Source organism: Larus michahellis, chromosome 13 (assembly GCF_964199755.1).
Source record: "Larus michahellis chromosome 13, bLarMic1.1, whole genome shotgun sequence".
In the NCBI taxonomy this organism is placed as follows: domain Eukaryota; kingdom Metazoa; phylum Chordata; class Aves; order Charadriiformes; family Laridae; genus Larus; species Larus michahellis.
Genome location: NC_133908.1, coordinates 15,504,940 through 15,520,813, shown reverse-complemented (window position 1 = coordinate 15,520,813; position 15,874 = coordinate 15,504,940). Strand labels below are relative to the sequence as shown.

The window sequence follows — 15,874 nt, the reverse complement described above, 5'->3', positions numbered from 1 at the left end:
CCTGCCCGGCTGGCCGGGGGGCACAGCGCTAGGGGGGGCCGCTGAGCCGGCAAGAGCCGGGCCGATCTCTATGGTGGCGGCAGCACCGGCCATGGGAGCCGAGCGGCAGGCGCGGGCCTGCGCTGCCTTCTACGGGGCGCTGGGCATCGCTCAGCCGGTGCTCTCCTGCCTGCGCTGCCTGCGGCAATTCGCGGGGTAAGAGGACGGGGTCCTGGGGAGAGGGGACCCCGGCATCCCTAGGGCGCGAGTTCCGCCCCCCCCCCGCCTCGGGAATATCCCGGCGGGGAGCCCCCGAGCATGCCCCGGGCGCTGGTGCTCGGCGTGGGAATCCTCGAGCATCCCCCGGGCGCGGATCTCGGCATCCCCCGGGTGCGGGTACCCGGCGCGGGTCCCCCCGAGCATCCCCCGGGTGCGGGTACCCAGCGTGGGGACCCCGGCGTACCCCCCGGTCGCGGATCTTGGTATCCCCCGGGTGCTGGTGCCCGGCATGGGGACACCTGAACATCCCCCGGATGCTGGTACCCAGCGTGGGACTCCCGAGCACCCCCCAGTGCGGATCTCAGCATCCCCCAGGCGCGGGTACCCGGCATGGGTCCTCCCCGAGCATCCCCCGGGCGCGGGTCGGGAGGTAGAGCTGTAGGCTCGGCTCAGACCCCGGTATGGCAACCGAGCCACCCCCCCGCCACTTGCCCTCATCCCCTTCCAAGCCCGCTCTGCAGCAGCAGGGCAGTAAGTTTTTTGGGCCCTCCTGCCCAGCCCTGCACCTCTTCCCCCCCTGCCCCGAGCTTGCGTTTGCCAGCACACGCTGGGTTTTGGACTTTGAGCTTTGAGGAGTTGTGAGTGTTTCCGCCCCCTCCCCTCCGACCCCCCTGGCCATGCAATGCTGCTGCAGTTGGGAGAGGACCATTGCAAGCTGGAGCACTCCAACCCTAACCCCCGTCAAGCTGGGGCACCCCTACCCCAATCCAAATCAAGCTGGGGTACCCCCAACCCTAATCCCCACCAAGGCAAGACACCCCCACCCCAATCCAAATCGAGCTGGGCTACCCCCACTCCAACCTATATCGATCCGGGGTACCCCAACCTTAATCTCCACTGAGCTGGGGTACACCCCACTCCAATCCCCACCGAGCCGCGGTATCCTCACCGCCATCCCCATCCTGTTTCAGGAGCACTGCCAAGAGATGCAAAGACAAGCACCTGGAGGAGGCTCTCCTGCTGTCACGGGCACTGAGCGAGGGTCTGCGGGCGCTGGGTGATGCGGAGGCACAGCCCCTGCTTCGCTGCGTCCTGGCTTTCCAGATGGAGGCAACTGGCAGCTCCAGCTCCTTCCAGAAACTGGAACAGGTCTGTATCGCAACTGCAGCTTCAGAGCTCTGTCAGCCACAAGTCTAAGCCATGGTCTTGCCCAACTCTGCCTGCCACCGGCACAGCCCTGGTGCAGTGCGTCCTTACCGGCAAAGGGGCCACGGTGATGCCGCAGATCTCCTCTAAAAGCGCATTGCGGCTGGTATCTCTCGGGGGTCTGGGCTGACTCGGGGTGTCTCTTGGCAGATTGTGACCCAGCTGGCGGTGGGGAAGGAAGCCCTGCTGTCCCAGGAGGTGGGCGCGCTGCTGGCCGGCCTGGTGCCGCAGGGAGAGGTGAGAGCACCCCAGTTGTGCGGTGGCACCAGCTTCCACGGGGGCTGGAGCCCACTTGCGACAGGAGCCTCCTGGTTTGGGCTGCCCAGGGTGCTGGGTGCTTGCCCTCGCTTGCAGCTCGTGGCACATGGTTGCCTGTCACACTGGCCCTTTGCTCATCGCTGGGGCAGTTTCTGGTGCAGGCAGGACCGTCCTGTCCAAGGCACCGAGACCCAGCCTGTTGTCACGCAGGTCAAACTGTCCTTCTGCCCCCACAGGTGCTGTCTCCTGGAGACCTTCAGTCAGGTCAGTCTCTGCTCCTTCCCCTCTGGAGGCTTCTCCTAGCCCACACCACCGCATGGGACACCTCCTGTCTGCCCAGACTGGGTCCTCTGCACTCGTGGGAGGGGGAGCAGGGATCAGCTGGATCCGTGGGATCTCTGCAGAGGTCCCACGGCACCCAGTGGCTGCCCACCCGCCCGGGATGGCTGGAAACCGGACAAGCCAAAGCATCCCCTGCGTCCCAGCCCCGTTCCTACCCCGCTTACCAGCAGCGCAGCCCCTGGTGTAACCAGGAGCAGGGCTGGCTGCGGGCACAGTGACGGGAGCTGATGCTGTCCCCTTGCCCGCAGTGTGCATGTTCATAGAGGAGAGCAGCCTGGGCCGGCAGCACTGGCAGCAGAACCTGGCCCCGCTGCTGCAGGGCCTGGCCACCACCTTGCGCTGGGTGCTGCAGAGCCAGCCCACGCCCGGCGGCATGTGGGGCTACCTGGCCGTCAAGGTAAGAGCCGAATTTCGAAGGAGGGTGGAAGGGTCAGTCCCTGCAAGGACTGTCTGGGACTGTCCAGGAGGGATGTGACACACAGAGCCACTTCAAATGGACATCCCATCCCTGAGGAATGGCTGCTTTTTCGGAGGTGAGGGATGCTGACCGCCCTCCCTGCGGCCCCCGTCTCTCCTCTCCTCCAGGCCTGCCTCCAGCTCTTCCAGGCGCTGCCAAAGGACGTGGCCCCCCTGGTGTGGAGCATGGCGGGGAAGAGCGAAGCCCTGCAGAGCCTCCTGGGGCTGCTGCTGGAGGTGTCGTGGGGGAAGGTGTGTGAGGCCCCGGGGAGGGAAGGTGCTGCCTGTCCCAAGGAGCAGAGCAACGCCATCCTTCCCGGCTGCTTTCCCCGTTCCCTCTCCGAGGGGAGCCTGCAGAGGCAGCCCCAGTGTCTGGGGTGTCCAGGGACCCTGCTTAGTTGCTTGCGTGGGCAGGGAGGGAGGGTTAAATGTCATCTTGGTTTTCAGATGGTGTTTTCAGCTGTGCCTTTGCCTCCCTTGCAAGCCCAGGTCCCAAACAAGGACGCGCGGCTGCTGGCGGGCACGGCGCTGAGCATGCTGCTGAACACGGCCCCGCAGCCCGAGCGCGGGGCCAGCGCCGCGCTGGCCCTCTTCCAGCTCCAGCACCGAGGTGCGTGCTCCCTCCGGACCCAGGGTCAGCCTCTGGCGGAGGGGACGGCAGGGACAGGTGTGTTTGGGTGCCAGGGGACGGCAGATGGTACCGCTCAGCAGTGGTACAAGCCGGACTCTGCTGCGGTGTCCTGCTCTCGGGGTCTGGGAGCTCCGGTGGCCACCGGCCACCTCCCACGGTCACTCTGGGATGAGCCAGGGCAGTTGGCTCTCAGAGCAGCATTTGGGTTTGCCATCTTTCTGCTGCCTAACGCAGCCATTTCCCGCCAGGTGGGGGGGAGCTGCAGTTTGGGGAGCTGGCATTGGAGGTCCCCCCGGTCCTGGAGCCAGATGGGCTGGAGAAGCTTGTGCTCACCAGAGGTTTGCTGACGTGCTGCAAGACCGACATCCTCAGCTGTCAGCTGGAGAGCTTCACCCGCCAGGTAGGAGAGCTCAAACCCACCGTCCAGGGATTTGGAGAGCCCCTTGCGCAGGGCTGGCAGCCGCCGGCGGGGGCTGTGGCTCCCCAGGGGACGTAGCCAGGCTGCACCGTCAGCACCAGCAGCTCCACACATCCCGCTCATCACGGTGCATTAGCCAGGAGCCTGCTTTTCCAAAGACATCTGACCAGGGATTTCCCTCTCCTGGGGAGCTGAGAAGCCAGGAGGTGCCAAAAGTAGCCCCCGCACAAGCAAAGCGGCAGCAGCGTTCGGCCCCCCAGGCAGAGCGCAGCCCCTGCACTGCCCAGCTCCAGCATCTCCTGAGTCCTCAAGAGCTGAGGACTTCCAGTCAGGGAGCAAAAGCCAGCAATACACTGCTGTAAAAGCAGAAAAGCCAGGCAGTGCTCTCCTCGCCTGCCCGATGGTGGGGTTTTCTGGCCCCAGAGAGCCCGCACCTGCCCGCTCCCTGAGCCGCCCTGCTCCCGCAGGCCTGTCTGCTGCTGGACGTGGTCCTTCCCGCAGTGTGTGCCCTGACCAAGGAGCAGAAGGACTGCCACTACTACTGCTTCCAAGGTAGGAGATGACGACGCCACTGTGGCAAGGAGGTCTGAAAGGTTCCCTGTGTTCATGACACACGGGGCCCCTGCGGCACTTCATCTTCTCCCAGGGAAGATGCTTTCCTGGATCTCAGTAGCTAGTTTGGAAACTGCTGTTAATTTCTGCTCTGTCCCAACGGACACTAGCCCTCTCAGGCTCTTGCCTACCCGTCAGGGAAGCCGCTCCCCTTGTGCACGGGGTCCCTAAGCCCGGCAGCCCACACCGGCTCTGCTGCCGGCGCATCTGGGGGCGGGGGCTGCAGGGGGGGTCTCTGCTTTTGCAGCCTGTGCCCTGTGGCTGCAGCGCCTGCGGGACAGCCTGCCCGCCGTCTGGCACCTGACGGGGACCCGCATCCTGGCCCGGGACGCCGAGCCGCTCCAGCAGCTCACCCAGCTGGTGTGGGACAACGCCGAGACCCCGGTAAGGATGGGGTGCCGAAGGCCCATGTCACTGCAGCCAAAACCAGCCCTTCCTTCACCCAGCTCAGCTGCTGTTCCCCTGCCCATAACACACCCCGGAGCTGCCTGTTTCAGCTCCATCAAACGGCTACATCCCTGTGCCTGCGGCTGCCTGCAGCCACCCTCTGTCAGGGCAGGGGCACCCGCGCTGCTGAGGCCGGGGCACTTGTCACACCCATGTCCCGGTGCTTCACCCTCCCACCAGTCCAGTCCCAGCCTGCCCACATCTGCTGTCTCACCGCCTGCCATCCCCACGTCCCCGGCTCCTAACCCCCTGCTTACCAGGCAGCACTGAAAGTCCACAGCCACGGGAAAGTGAAGGGTCTTTCCTGATGCAAGAGAGGAAGCCCACCCTAACCGCTCCTGCTTGCCATCCCTCTCCCCCCAGGTGGAAGGGGTTTCCGAGTTCATCCACAGCTCCTTCCGACTGCTCCTGGAGATCTACCACCTCGAGTGCCAGCACTTCCAGGACCAGGAGAGACCCCTCTACCAACAGATGCTGCAGAGGGTGGTCTCGATGCCGTGGCAAATCAAAGCCAGATACGTGCCCCTGTGTGCCATCGTTCCCTACGTGGGCAGCCAGCAGGTAGGGAAGGCGGGGGGACGGGGAGGCTCGGTCCTGGCTGGCACTGCTGCTGGGGTGGCACAGCCTCTGTCCCCTGCCTGTCACCTTCTCCTGCCCAGCTCAGCCATGCGGGCTGGCAGCCCTCCCAGCCAGGGGATGGTATCCCCGGTGGGGCAGTGAGCTGCAGCTACAAGGATGAATCCCTGGGGACCGCCAGTGGGGAGGGATGCTTTGACAGTTTGCCCACCAAAATCTGGCCAAAAGCAGCTTGGGGTACCAGAGATGCTCAGTGCCGTGGGTGACCACAGGGTGGTCTGTACCCAGATCAGTCCCCCTGCTTCAGCTTGGCAGGGAGATGAGGGTCTTCTGTCTTTCCCCCAGGTGCTGGACGCCTACCCAGACCTGCCGCAGCACCTCCTGAGCTGCCTCTCCACCAACCACCTGTGTCCTGCAGCCACCGAGGTCTACAAGGCCCTGGTGCGGCAGCAGTGTGCCGAGCGGCAGGACGGGCAGCGGGGCACGGATGCAGCGCTGGCAGAGCGGTGGGCGCTGCGCTGGCTGCCGCTGCTCTCCCAGGCGCTCCGCTCCCCCCTGCCCATCCTGCAAAGCAACGCCGCCAACCACCTCCTCGCCTGGACCCTGCGGCAGCTCCCGGCTGTCCAGGCGCTGCTGGACGCTCAGTTCAGCGGCTGGGACACGGCGTCGCTCCGGGCTTGGGTCTCGCTGCTGAAGGCGCAGAAGAGCGTGGCGGGGGCCCTGCCGCTGCGGGGAGAGGTGCTGGAGCGGCTCTCCTGCTGCCTGGGCGCCCGCGAGGACGGCGTTCGGCTGGCGGCACTGGGTCTCCTCTGCTGCAGCCCCAGCACCAACCAGCCCCTCTCGGGCAGCGAGGTGCGGCTGCTGCGGGAGTTCTTGCCCCTCAACCTCAACTGCGACTCCTCCTCGTTCCGGCAGCTGCTGCAGGCAGCGGTGAGGAAGGCGCTGGTCCGGCTGCGGGACAGCTCGCTGGCCCAGCTGCGAGGGAAGGTGCCCCAAGGTGCCGAGCCGAGCGAGGGAGCGGGGCAGCTCGCCCAGGCAGTAGGTGAGGCGGCCGCCCCGGCATCTCCGCCACAGCCCTGGGGGATTCGCATGTGGGTGCCCAGCCTGGCATCGCTCTCTGCCCACAGGCTTCGTGGAGTGGCTGCTGCAGCTCAGCATCGCCTCGCTCAGCCCGGGCTCCAACTACCAGAGGAAGAAGACGGCTCTGCTCCTCCTGGCCGCAGTTTTGGAGACTTGCACGGACACCTGGAGTCCCGAGAGGAAGAAGGGCCAGCCCCCGCGTGAGTACGGGCAGCCCCCGTGGAGCATTGCCTCTCGGCTGCAGGGGTGCTGCCCCCATCCCTGTCCCACCGCCCTGTGTCCCCGCCGCAGGGACCATGGCCACGCTGTTGAGCTATGCCCGGCAGAGCGGCTGCTGGGACTTCTTCTCCCAGACCAATTTGTTGGCCCTGCTGAGCTGCTTGCAGGACAGCACTAACGAGGTGAGCCTTAACGGTGAGAAAGCTGCCTGCCTTGGCCCCACGGGGCTCAGAGGGGAAGGGCAGCGGGCTCCCCACACGGTGGGCTTTCCCCCCGTGCGCTGCCCCAGCCGCTTCCCCTCCGTCTTGTGTCCCAATTCCCCCCACCTCTCCTGTCTTGACAGATCAGAGACTTGGCCTCGGAGCTTCTTGTCCGCTACTTCCCCCCGACATTCCCCGAGCCCATCGCCCTGGCTCTCTTCCAGCTGGCCCAGGACGCCCTGGGCAGCCCGCGAGTGCAGGAGGCTGAAGCCGGAGCCGTGCTGATGAAGACCATCCTGCAGAAGTATGAGCTCCCGGCCTCCTCGTCCCCATGGCGGCACGGCAGCCCCCGAGACCATGTTGGCAGCCCAGCTGTGTATCGCCAGAGGCTGCATTTACATCTCAGGGCAGCGAGGGCTTGGGTTTGCAGTAGCCTTGCAGTGGGGAGCTGGGTAGGGTTGGTATGCAGGACCACGAGACAGGGTAGGAAGCAGCCACACAACGGGAGTCGGGCAGAAAGCTCCCTCATCCTCACAGCAGCCTTTACCTCTTCCCCCAGGTCAGACAGCAGCACCATGAAGAGCCTGGCCCTGGAGGCTGAAGCAGACCCGACGTTGCCCAACCGAGGCCTGTGCTTCGCTCAGCACCTTCTCCACGTGCTGCAAGCCCAGTACGCTGCGGCGTGCCGGGACCTGCTGCGGGCAGCAGCCACCGCGCCAATGCACGGTACGTCCCCAGCCTGGCAGGGTGGCGGGCGGCTCCTGCCGTAGGTCTCCTCCCTGGGAATTCGGAGCAGGCAGGAATCGTACAGGCAGGACTGAGGCCACAACTCCGTGCTGATGCCGCATCCTTTCCTCAGTTTCCCTGAATTACTGCTCCACCTGCCCAGCATGCCTGTTGCCCAGGGGCCCTGCGCGCTCCCCTGCCCCTGAGCCATTTCAGCTGCAGGCTCGGGCAGCAGAGCTGGGGTGACACCAGCCACTGCCGTGACCAGAGCTGGGTGTTTGTGCAGGAGCCATCGCAGCCCTGCGGAGGTGCCTGCTCCAGGTGCCGGAGGTGGCCGCCTCCATGCGGGCAGCAGAGTTGGTGCAGAGCTGGCAGGAGCTCCTCACCCACCTCGTCACCACAGCGAGAGACATCACCTCCTTCCTGCTGGGCACTCTGCAGAGCCGGCAAGGCCCCGGCGCCGATGAGCAAGGTGAGCATGTCCCCATGGCGGCGGACCAGCCCCGGGAAGCAGTGACACCTCTGTCACAGCTGTCCTTGACCCAGCAGCCCTCCAGCCTGCAGGGGAGGCACTTGCTTGGGGCTCACTGCCTCTAGCAGGGGATGGCAGCGGGGCCGGGCAGGTCAGCCGGGGAGTAAGGTCCAGAGCAGGACACCCAGGCAAGGATGCTGCGGGCCTTGGGCAGAGGATCCTGGAAACCACAGGGGCAGAGCAGATAGTGCCTGGGTTTGGGTCCTTTTCTCAACTGCACATGAGAACAGCAGCAGAAGTAGAGGCAAAAGCCTCCCAGAAGCAGCGAGACCCTTGCCCACTTGGAGCAGCCGGAAAGCAGGGGCTGGTGGGGCCCTTACAGCGACGGCTCGGAAAGAGCAGTGGGGCAAAGCGCAGCCGTGGTCCTGAGCCGGACACGTCGCAGGACAGGAGCCACTGCCATTTGTGTGCGCTCTGAACAGGGGATCCCCCCGTCCCCCCAGCAGCATCCCCCTCCCTCTGCCCCTCGCTCCCCGCAGGCACTGCCCCACATCGCCCCACTCAGACCAGGCTTCTCCCTTTCGCAGCTGCTGCCCCATCGTTTGCAGACATGGGGAACGCCATCGGCTCCCTCATCATGCTGGGGAAAGGCCAGGGGCAGGAGGAAGAGGAGGAGGACTCAGTCCTGCTGTCGGAGGAGCACAGCCTGATCCTGACCTGCTGCTGGGTATCAGTGAAGGTAGGCACCCCCCTGCATGGCACCGGGGAGAGGGGCAGCCCGGCACGGCACCCACCACCCAGCTCCTGGGTTCCTCAGCTCCCCTGGGGGCATTCACCCTCCCCAGGGACAAACATGGGGAATCTCTGCCCTTACCTCCGAGCTGCCACAGACCATCCTCATCCCCTGCCAGGGAGGATACAACCACCACCCTCTCCCAAAGCAGTCACCTCCCTGCCTGCCCTTATGTAGCCCAGCTGGCTCCCAGGCACTGACAGACCCCAGCTGCGGCAGAGCCAGGCTCCCTGGCTTGCAGCTCATCATAGCTCCTTTCTGATGCCACCCATCCCGGCTTCTCCTCGGAAAAAGGCCATCTCTGCCATGCACGCCCTGCAGCTGGCTGGGAAACCTCCATGCTGCGGAGCCTGGGTGTGCTTGTGGGCATCCCACTGGCCACGCTGCCTGATGGTGCCAGCAACCAAGAGCGCCTGTGCTGGGGGGCAACAGCAGCACCCGCTGCGCTTCCCTGCGGCAGTGGTGGCGGGGCAGGACAGGAATGGGGCAGGACAGGAATGGGGCAGCCCCACTGCCGGTCCCCGTGACCTTCTGCTGCTTCCCAGGAGATAGGGCTGCTCCTGGGGGGCCTGGCTGAGCTGCTGCTGGCCCCAGCGCTGACCGCCGGATCGGGGTCCCTCCTGCCGCTCCCCACCCTGCAGATGGCCGCAAAGGTCTTCCAGGAAATCCTGCTGCGGTGCCGGCACTGGGTAAGAGCGTGTCTCGCCGGGGGTGGCTCAGGCCGATGCCCGCCCCTCCAGCCCTGTCCCTGCCCCGGGCCGATAGCCGGGGACTCTCACTGGCACGCAGGGAGGGCGAGGGCAGCGGGGCAGGGTCTGCTCTGGGGCAGGACGTGGCGCACGGCTGGAAGCCCCTGGCTGGGATCCCAGTGCCAAACCTCATCACCTTCCCCACGCCATCATGTCTTCTCACTTTCTCCTTCCCCTTTGCAAAGAGGTTTCTGGGGGGCTGGCGGGTGCCCCCTTCATGGCGCGGGGGCCTGACGCTGCTCTGCCCTAGGGAGCGGTGGAGGGCTGCAGCATGGGCTTCACCAAGTTTTGTGCCGCTCTGCTGAAGCACCCGGATGCGGAGCTGCAGGCCATCCCACAGACCATGCTGGAGCAGGTACTGTGCTCGTTCTGCCCCATGTTCCCCCCGTGCCCCGGGGAGCCCCAGGGCCGTGTCCCTGTGTCCCCCCAGCTGCCTGGCAGCTGAGATGCTGGAGGGCAGGGTTGGCGCAGCCGGTCCCCTCCCTGCAGAGCAGCTGCAGGCTCCAGACGGCAGGTTTCCAGCCATATCTCGGGTGGGTTTTGTTCCTCAGGGCTTAGAAGCGCTGAGTGGACCCCGCAGCAGCTCGATCACGCGCCGTGCCGCCGGCTTCCCCATGCTCTTCCTCTGCATTGTCAGCGGGGAGGCCCCGGCGCAGGCACGGCCGCTGCTGACCCACTGCATCCAGACACTGCTAGCCTTGGCCACCACAGCCCTGCCGCAGGACTGGGACCAGACCCTCGACCTCCCGCAGGTGAGCGCGGCGGGCGCAGAGCTCCTGGCTGCTGTAGCCCGTTTGGAGATAGGGTGATCTGCACGAGGTCCCCTAAAGGGAGCTGTGGCAGGTACCCCAGCAGGAGGCTGTGTACTGGCACAGAGACCTCAGGGTGAGCAAAGAAATGCAGTCCTGGCCACGCTGCCCATCCTGGGAGCCCGAGAGCTGATGGCCCCTTGGCTCCCCTGTCTTTCCCACCACCTTCCCTTTGCTCGGAAGCATGAGCCCCCTCCCCACGCAAGTGCTGCTGAGCCCCGCGTGCTCTCCCCAGGTGTGTGCCTGCCATGTGCTGCAGACACTGGTGCGTGGTGCGGGGCTGGGCGGCGTGGTGCTGCGGCACGCCACGCCGATGGTGGCCCTGGCCCTGCGGGGCCTGGGCTCGCCGTGTTGGGCCATGAGGAACGCAGCCATCCAGCTCTTCAGTGAGTACCGAGGGGGAGAGATCCCTGCAGAACCGATGCAGAAGCATGGTGGGACGGGCAGGGGATAGGGGGGACCTGACGCTGCTTTCTGCCCTGTCCCTGCAGGTGCCCTCACGTCCCGGCTGCTGGGCCAGCAGCGGAGCCGTGGGGAGGGCTGCCTGGCGGAGGGGGTGAGCCTGCAAGCCTTCCTCGGGCAGCACCCCCAGCTGGGCGCCGTGCTGCTGGGCGAGCTGGGGGCGGCTGCCGTGCCCGTGCCGGGGGGACCCCAGCTGCACCCCGCGCTCCATGCCGTCCTCACCCTCCTGGCCCAGCTGCAGCCCAGCGCTGGTGGCCCCGGCAGGTGAGGGGGCAGTGGGGATGCTCTGCCCCGGCCAAGGGCTGCTGCAGCAGGACGTGGTCCCTGCGGTCCCTGAGCTGGCCCTGGCTCTTGGTGGGGTTTCACTCTGGCCGGAGCATCACCGCACGGTGCCCTTTTTGCTTCACAGCCGCTCGGCTTGCTTCCTGGGGCCACTGCTAGGGCTGGCGGGCAGCCCCATCTACGCCATGCGCTCCATGGCTGCCAAGGCGCTGGTGCCGGTCGTCCCACCGCCCCAGCGCCGGGGGCTCCTCCTGCAGCTGGCCCGGCAGCTCCCCACCGCACCCGGACGGGTCCGCTCGCACAATGCCGTCCACGGACACCTGCTGCAGATGCGGGCGCTGCTGGCCCCTGCTCCGGGCACCGACGGGTGAGTGGTCCCACGCCATCCCCCACCCACGGCCCCTGCGGTTGCTGTGTGCCGAGATGCAGCGTTTTGGGCTGCGGCCCCGCGGTGAGGCTGCGTGTCTCCCCGCAGGCTGTCGGCCGAGGCGCTGCGCCCCGTGGCTCTGCAGCTGGAGGCACGGGGCTGGCTGCTCACCCCTGCCCAGCGCTGCCCGCTCGTCCGCGCCGCCTTCCTCCAGGTCCTGGCCCTCCTGCCTGCCTCCTTTAGCCCCAGCTTTGCCCAGAGCATCCGTGACGCCATCAGCACCGAGCTGGGCAGCCTCCCACCCGGGGGAAAGCCAGGATGTGCTGAGCTGCAGGTACTCCTGCCTGCCAGGAAAATCACCACCATGACCTTCCCCTGGTGGCGAGCCGTGGGGTGGGAGGTGGGGACCCCTCACCTGGGGGGCACACGCCCCACTCAAGGCCAAGTGTTGGAAGGGGGATCCTGGTTCTCCTGCAGGTAGGCTTGGCCGTCCTCCACCAAACCATGGCCCGCTTCGTGTGCAGCGAGGGAGCCCGGCTGGCAGACGACGAGCGGATTGGCGCTGTCTGCTCGCTTCTCCGGCAGCCGAATCCCGACGTCCAGCTTGCCATCCTGAGCTGGGTGATCTCTGGAGAGGGAGGAACGTGTGAGGAGCTGGAGAAGGCTCTTGGGCTGACATTGCTGGTATGATGAGGCTCAAAAGTCACCAACTAAAGCAGAGGGTCCCCAGTGCACCACACAGATGGCATCCCGGGTGCCCACCCAGAAGCACGGTGCTCCCCAGGCTGAGGGTTCACGGGAGTGGGGCACTTGCCCGGTTGTGATGAGGTTGCCACCCAGCGGTGCCGGGGACACTAACCATGTACCTTCTTTCCTGTTGTCAACTAGGAGAGCTTGCGGTCGGTGCTACGAGAGAGAAGGGACAAAGAGTTCCTGAGATTGTACCTTGAGGCTTTGCTGCATCTTTACAGAGAACCCTCATCGTGGTCCCAGGAAGCTTCCCGTAAGCTCCAAGGCTCCTCAGCAGCATGCCTGGAGATGCTGCTGCACATGGTGGAGGCTGAGTGTCCTGGCCCCGACCTCCTCCTCCAGGCGCTGTGTGCTGCCAGCCTGCTGCTCGCCCACTGGTATGTCCCTGCCGCTGCCGGGAGGCTCTGCCTGACCCTTCCAGTCCTTGCTGGAAACAGAGCCACGACTTCTTGCCTGTAAATTGCAGCCGGCTTTGCGCTTGGGTCCTGCGGTCTCAGGGCAGCTGGTGGTCTTTGGAGCACTGGACGGGGCTGGAAGGTGTACCTGAAATCCTTGTCCTTCCGGGGCCTCTGACAGGTTTGAAGGTGAGGACAGCACGCTGCTGGAGCGATGGTGCGCGGCGCTGGAGGAGTGCAGCCGGTCTGCTTCGTCCGAGGTGCTGCGGCTGGCGGCCGCCCGCTCCCTGCAGAAGGCGGGTGCCGATGTGGTGCGACGATCCCTGCGTGCTGCCTGTCCCTCGCTTGTCCCCGTGGCTCTGCGGTAGGTCCTTGCAGGACCAGTGCTGCCCACAGTCCCGGGGCGTTGTGGGTTAATAGGCTGACCCTGCACAAGGTGATGTCCCCGGCAAAAAATTCAAGGGCATTAAAGATAACCCCACGCGTTCAAAAACTGCAAGCACCCAAGAGCTTGCAGCCTACAAAAAGTTTCTGGGTGGCATTTTAATAGAAGCAGCCAGTCCCTTACGAGCAATAAACCGCATTAATGGATCCCTGGATCCCTGTTGCAGTCCCTGCCCTCCCGAGCAGTGAGCTCTCGGGTGGTGGCTGTGCCTTTCACAGCCCGGGAGAAAAGTCCCTGGGCAAAGCATTGCCCTGGGGGTGCCTCCTCCAGGCAGGATGGGGATGCTCTGGGGATTGCGGTGGCCTTCCCTTCCCTTCCCTTTCCCCAGGCTGATAAATGTCGGCATTCACCTTCTGCAAGATGAGGAGCGGGAGGTCCGGCACGAGGCCTCGGGATTCGCCAGCCTCCTGCGGCAAGACGCAGGCGAGCCACTCCGAGACGGCTGCGTCTTCGTGCAGGACAACCTGGGCTTGCTGGGTCTCCTGCAGCTCCTCCCGGCAGAGTTTGGGGAGCACCCCGAAACCTTCGACTTGCTGCTGCAGCATCTCCCCGTCCTAGATCTCAGGGACATCATGGAGGAGCTGGAGGCCAACAAGTGAGTTGCCAGACCGCTGGGCTGGGCATGAGGAAGCATGGAGGGCCATGGGGCCACCCCTTGGCTTCACCTGTGCCTCGGCTTTCTCCGCGCAGAGCCACCAGCCTGTACAAGGAGGATGAACCCAACGTTTTTGCGGAGCCGGCCGTTCTGGCACGGCAGCTGCTCGCCATCCTGCTGCAGCTCCTGGAGAAGGCGCCCGCTGGCAGCCCACCCCGTGCCTCAGCTCTGCGATGGCTGGTGGCCACGGGCCCCGGCATCCTGCGCGACCTGCGGTACTGCGAGCAATGCTGGAGCCAAGGTACGGCACGGCGGGAGCAGGGGGGTGTGAAGCCCCCAGGACAAGCTGGTGTCCTCGTCCCCTGGGGGGGACCCTGCTGTGCTCAGAGCTCCTTCGCCCACTCTCTCCACAGAGCCCGCTGCCCGCCGGGGGATGAAGGCGCTGGGTTGTGCCAAGGTGCACATGGCCGTGGCCGTGCTGCTGGTGCGGGCCCAGCTGGCGGCACAGGTGCTGCGGGTGCTGGGTGACAGTGCCACCACCGTGCCAGGGCTGGGCGGCGGAGCCCAGGAGGTGGAGCAGGAGCTCGCGATGGTGCAGGGGCTGCTGGCACAGCACGGGCTGGCCCCTGCGCTGAGCCAGGGCAATGTGCCAGGGGAGCCGGGACCACCGTCTGGGGCTGCCTGACAGCTGCAGGCATGGAGCGGCATCACACCGAGCCCCGCAGCCACATGTCCCTCCATTTGCCGGATGCTCTCTCTGGCCACCAGCCGGGACTGTGGGTTCGGTGGTGTAACTCAGGAGAACCCCACTCGCCGTGCAGGACACACTCCCTTCGTTTCGTCACTCTCCCTCTCTCAAGGACACCAGTGCAGCATCACCTCGGCCCCTGCCTGCGCTGCTGCCTGCAGCATCCCTGCTCTCGGGTCCGGCTGGAAGGAGGGAACACACACCCCGAAGCCCTTGGCACTGCTCAACTCTCACCGCCTTATTTTTTTAACTCCTCTCATTTGCAGTGGGCTGACCCCCCCAGCTGCAAGGTACTTTCGCCTCTGCGCTGCTGTCCTGGTTTCAGCTGGGATAGAGTTAATTTCCTTTCCAGTAGCTGCTGTGTTTGGGATTTGATGAGAAGAATGTTGAGGAATGTCGGTAACACATATTGTTCTCGTCGTTGCTAGGTAATGTTTATATTAGCCAAGGATTTTTTCAGCTTCCCACAGAAGTGAAGAGGGAGCACAGACAGGACGAGCTGGACAAGGGGATATTCCATACCGGAGCCATCATGCTCAGTGTATCAATGGGGGCTGCCTGGGAGGCAGGAATCGCTGCACAGGATGGGTTGGGCAACCGATCATCGGGTGGTGAGACCAACTTGTGTTGTATTATTTTATTTGGTATACTCTTTTAATGTTGTTATTTTTTTCTCCTGTTACTGTTCTATTAAAATGTCTTTATCTCAACCCATGAGTGTTTTTTTCCCTTTCCTTTTTTCCCTGCCCTACCGAGGGCGGGGAGGAGTGAGCGAGCAGCTGCTCCTAGTTGCTGGCTGGGCTTAAACCACAACAGTCCTTTTTGTCACCCAACAAGGGGCTCAGTGGCTGGAGATAACGGCAGACCCGACCAGAGCACGTTAGAACAACTTTGTTACAGGCGTTCATTGCATTAAGAGTCACAGGCCGCAATGTTGATTCATTTGCTCTCAGAGTCACTGCACTTGTTCTCGGGGTTGCGTTTTGGGATACGGTACCTGCGGTCCGTGTTCCCTGTTGTGCTGTTTATCGTCCCTGGGAAGCGGCTCAAGATTGTCGTTTTGCTGTACCCTGGTGGGCTCCCGACATGCTGACACCCTGCTCCGCAGCAGAGGGCTCCATCCCCGCTCCTTGGGAGGCATCTAGCGGGATCTACCCCTCAGTACACTTCTTAACTTCCCGGAGAACTAGTCTCTGGGGGTGACACCTTCCCCCACCTCCCCTTCTCCACCAGGCTAATCACGGCGGCTCTCGAGGACTGTGAATACCCTCGGGATGCTCAAACCAACAGGCTTCTATGGCCAGGTGCTTCACTGCTTCTGAGTACATTTCGGGTCTTGCTAAGGGTTAAACATCGGTGTGTACGTGGGCACACTATTCCAACCCCCGTGACTAACACCACAGCTACTCCAGCAACGAGCACTGAACCAGAAAACCAACCTGTGCTGGTATCAGTCGCCCCAGTACAGAAGAAGGAATACACAAATAAAATAGATCACAGGGGTGAAGGCGGCTGCGGGCAGCAGCTGAATTGGGATCAGATTAGGGCTGTACTGGGGAGCCCCAGACAGTGTTGAGGATCCAGCAGCTCCGCTCTGTGGTGGCACACAGGGGAAGGCAGTGTGTTGGCATGCAACAG

General features: G+C 64.6%; 1 protein-coding gene across 4 annotated transcripts; it reads left to right on the top strand.

The window, feature by feature from the left end:
- The first annotated feature begins 41 nt into the window (after positions 1 to 41).
- On the top strand, positions 42 to 14,946 carry LOC141750882 (tRNA (32-2'-O)-methyltransferase regulator THADA-like). 4 transcript variants are annotated; one of them, XM_074606806.1, is made up of 32 exons: positions 42 to 195; positions 1,170 to 1,347; positions 1,555 to 1,641; positions 1,899 to 1,926; positions 2,253 to 2,401; positions 2,590 to 2,712; positions 2,908 to 3,070; positions 3,340 to 3,491; positions 3,977 to 4,061; positions 4,369 to 4,505; positions 4,932 to 5,129; positions 5,490 to 5,882; positions 6,060 to 6,186; positions 6,272 to 6,424; positions 6,516 to 6,625; positions 6,787 to 6,947; positions 7,203 to 7,369; positions 7,656 to 7,841; positions 8,429 to 8,580; positions 9,180 to 9,323; positions 9,634 to 9,738; positions 9,935 to 10,135; positions 10,428 to 10,578; positions 10,684 to 10,918; positions 11,064 to 11,303; positions 11,412 to 11,637; positions 11,781 to 11,987; positions 12,192 to 12,430; positions 12,630 to 12,812; positions 13,222 to 13,488; positions 13,584 to 13,789; positions 13,902 to 14,946. In XM_074606806.1, the coding sequence occupies exons 1-32, from the start codon at positions 71 to 73 to the stop codon at positions 14,171 to 14,173; spliced, it is 5,550 nt and encodes a 1,849-aa protein (XP_074462907.1). In that variant the 5' UTR covers positions 42 to 70; the 3' UTR covers positions 14,174 to 14,946. The 4 variants fall into 4 exon arrangements, 3 of the variants coding, with proteins under 3 accessions (XP_074462907.1, XP_074462906.1, XP_074462905.1); XR_012589815.1 differs by having other exon boundaries at positions 5,490 to 6,186; positions 12,275 to 12,430; XM_074606805.1 differs by having other exon boundaries at positions 2,950 to 3,070; positions 5,490 to 6,186.
- Positions 14,947 to 15,874: the final 928 nt, after the last annotated feature.

Bases quoted from the DNA above. Each gene is read 5' to 3' on its own strand.
- LOC141750882 (XM_074606804.1), top strand. From the start codon at position 71: ATGGTGGCGGCAGCACCGGCCATGGGAGCCGAGCGGCAGGCGCGGGCC. The intron at 2,713-2,907 runs GTGTGTGAGGCC...CTTGGTTTTCAG, and splicing joins TGGAGGTGTCGTGGGGGAAG to ATGGTGTTTTCAGCTGTGCC. The intron at 13,489-13,583 runs GTGAGTTGCCAG...TTCTCCGCGCAG, and splicing joins GAGGAGCTGGAGGCCAACAA to AGCCACCAGCCTGTACAAGG.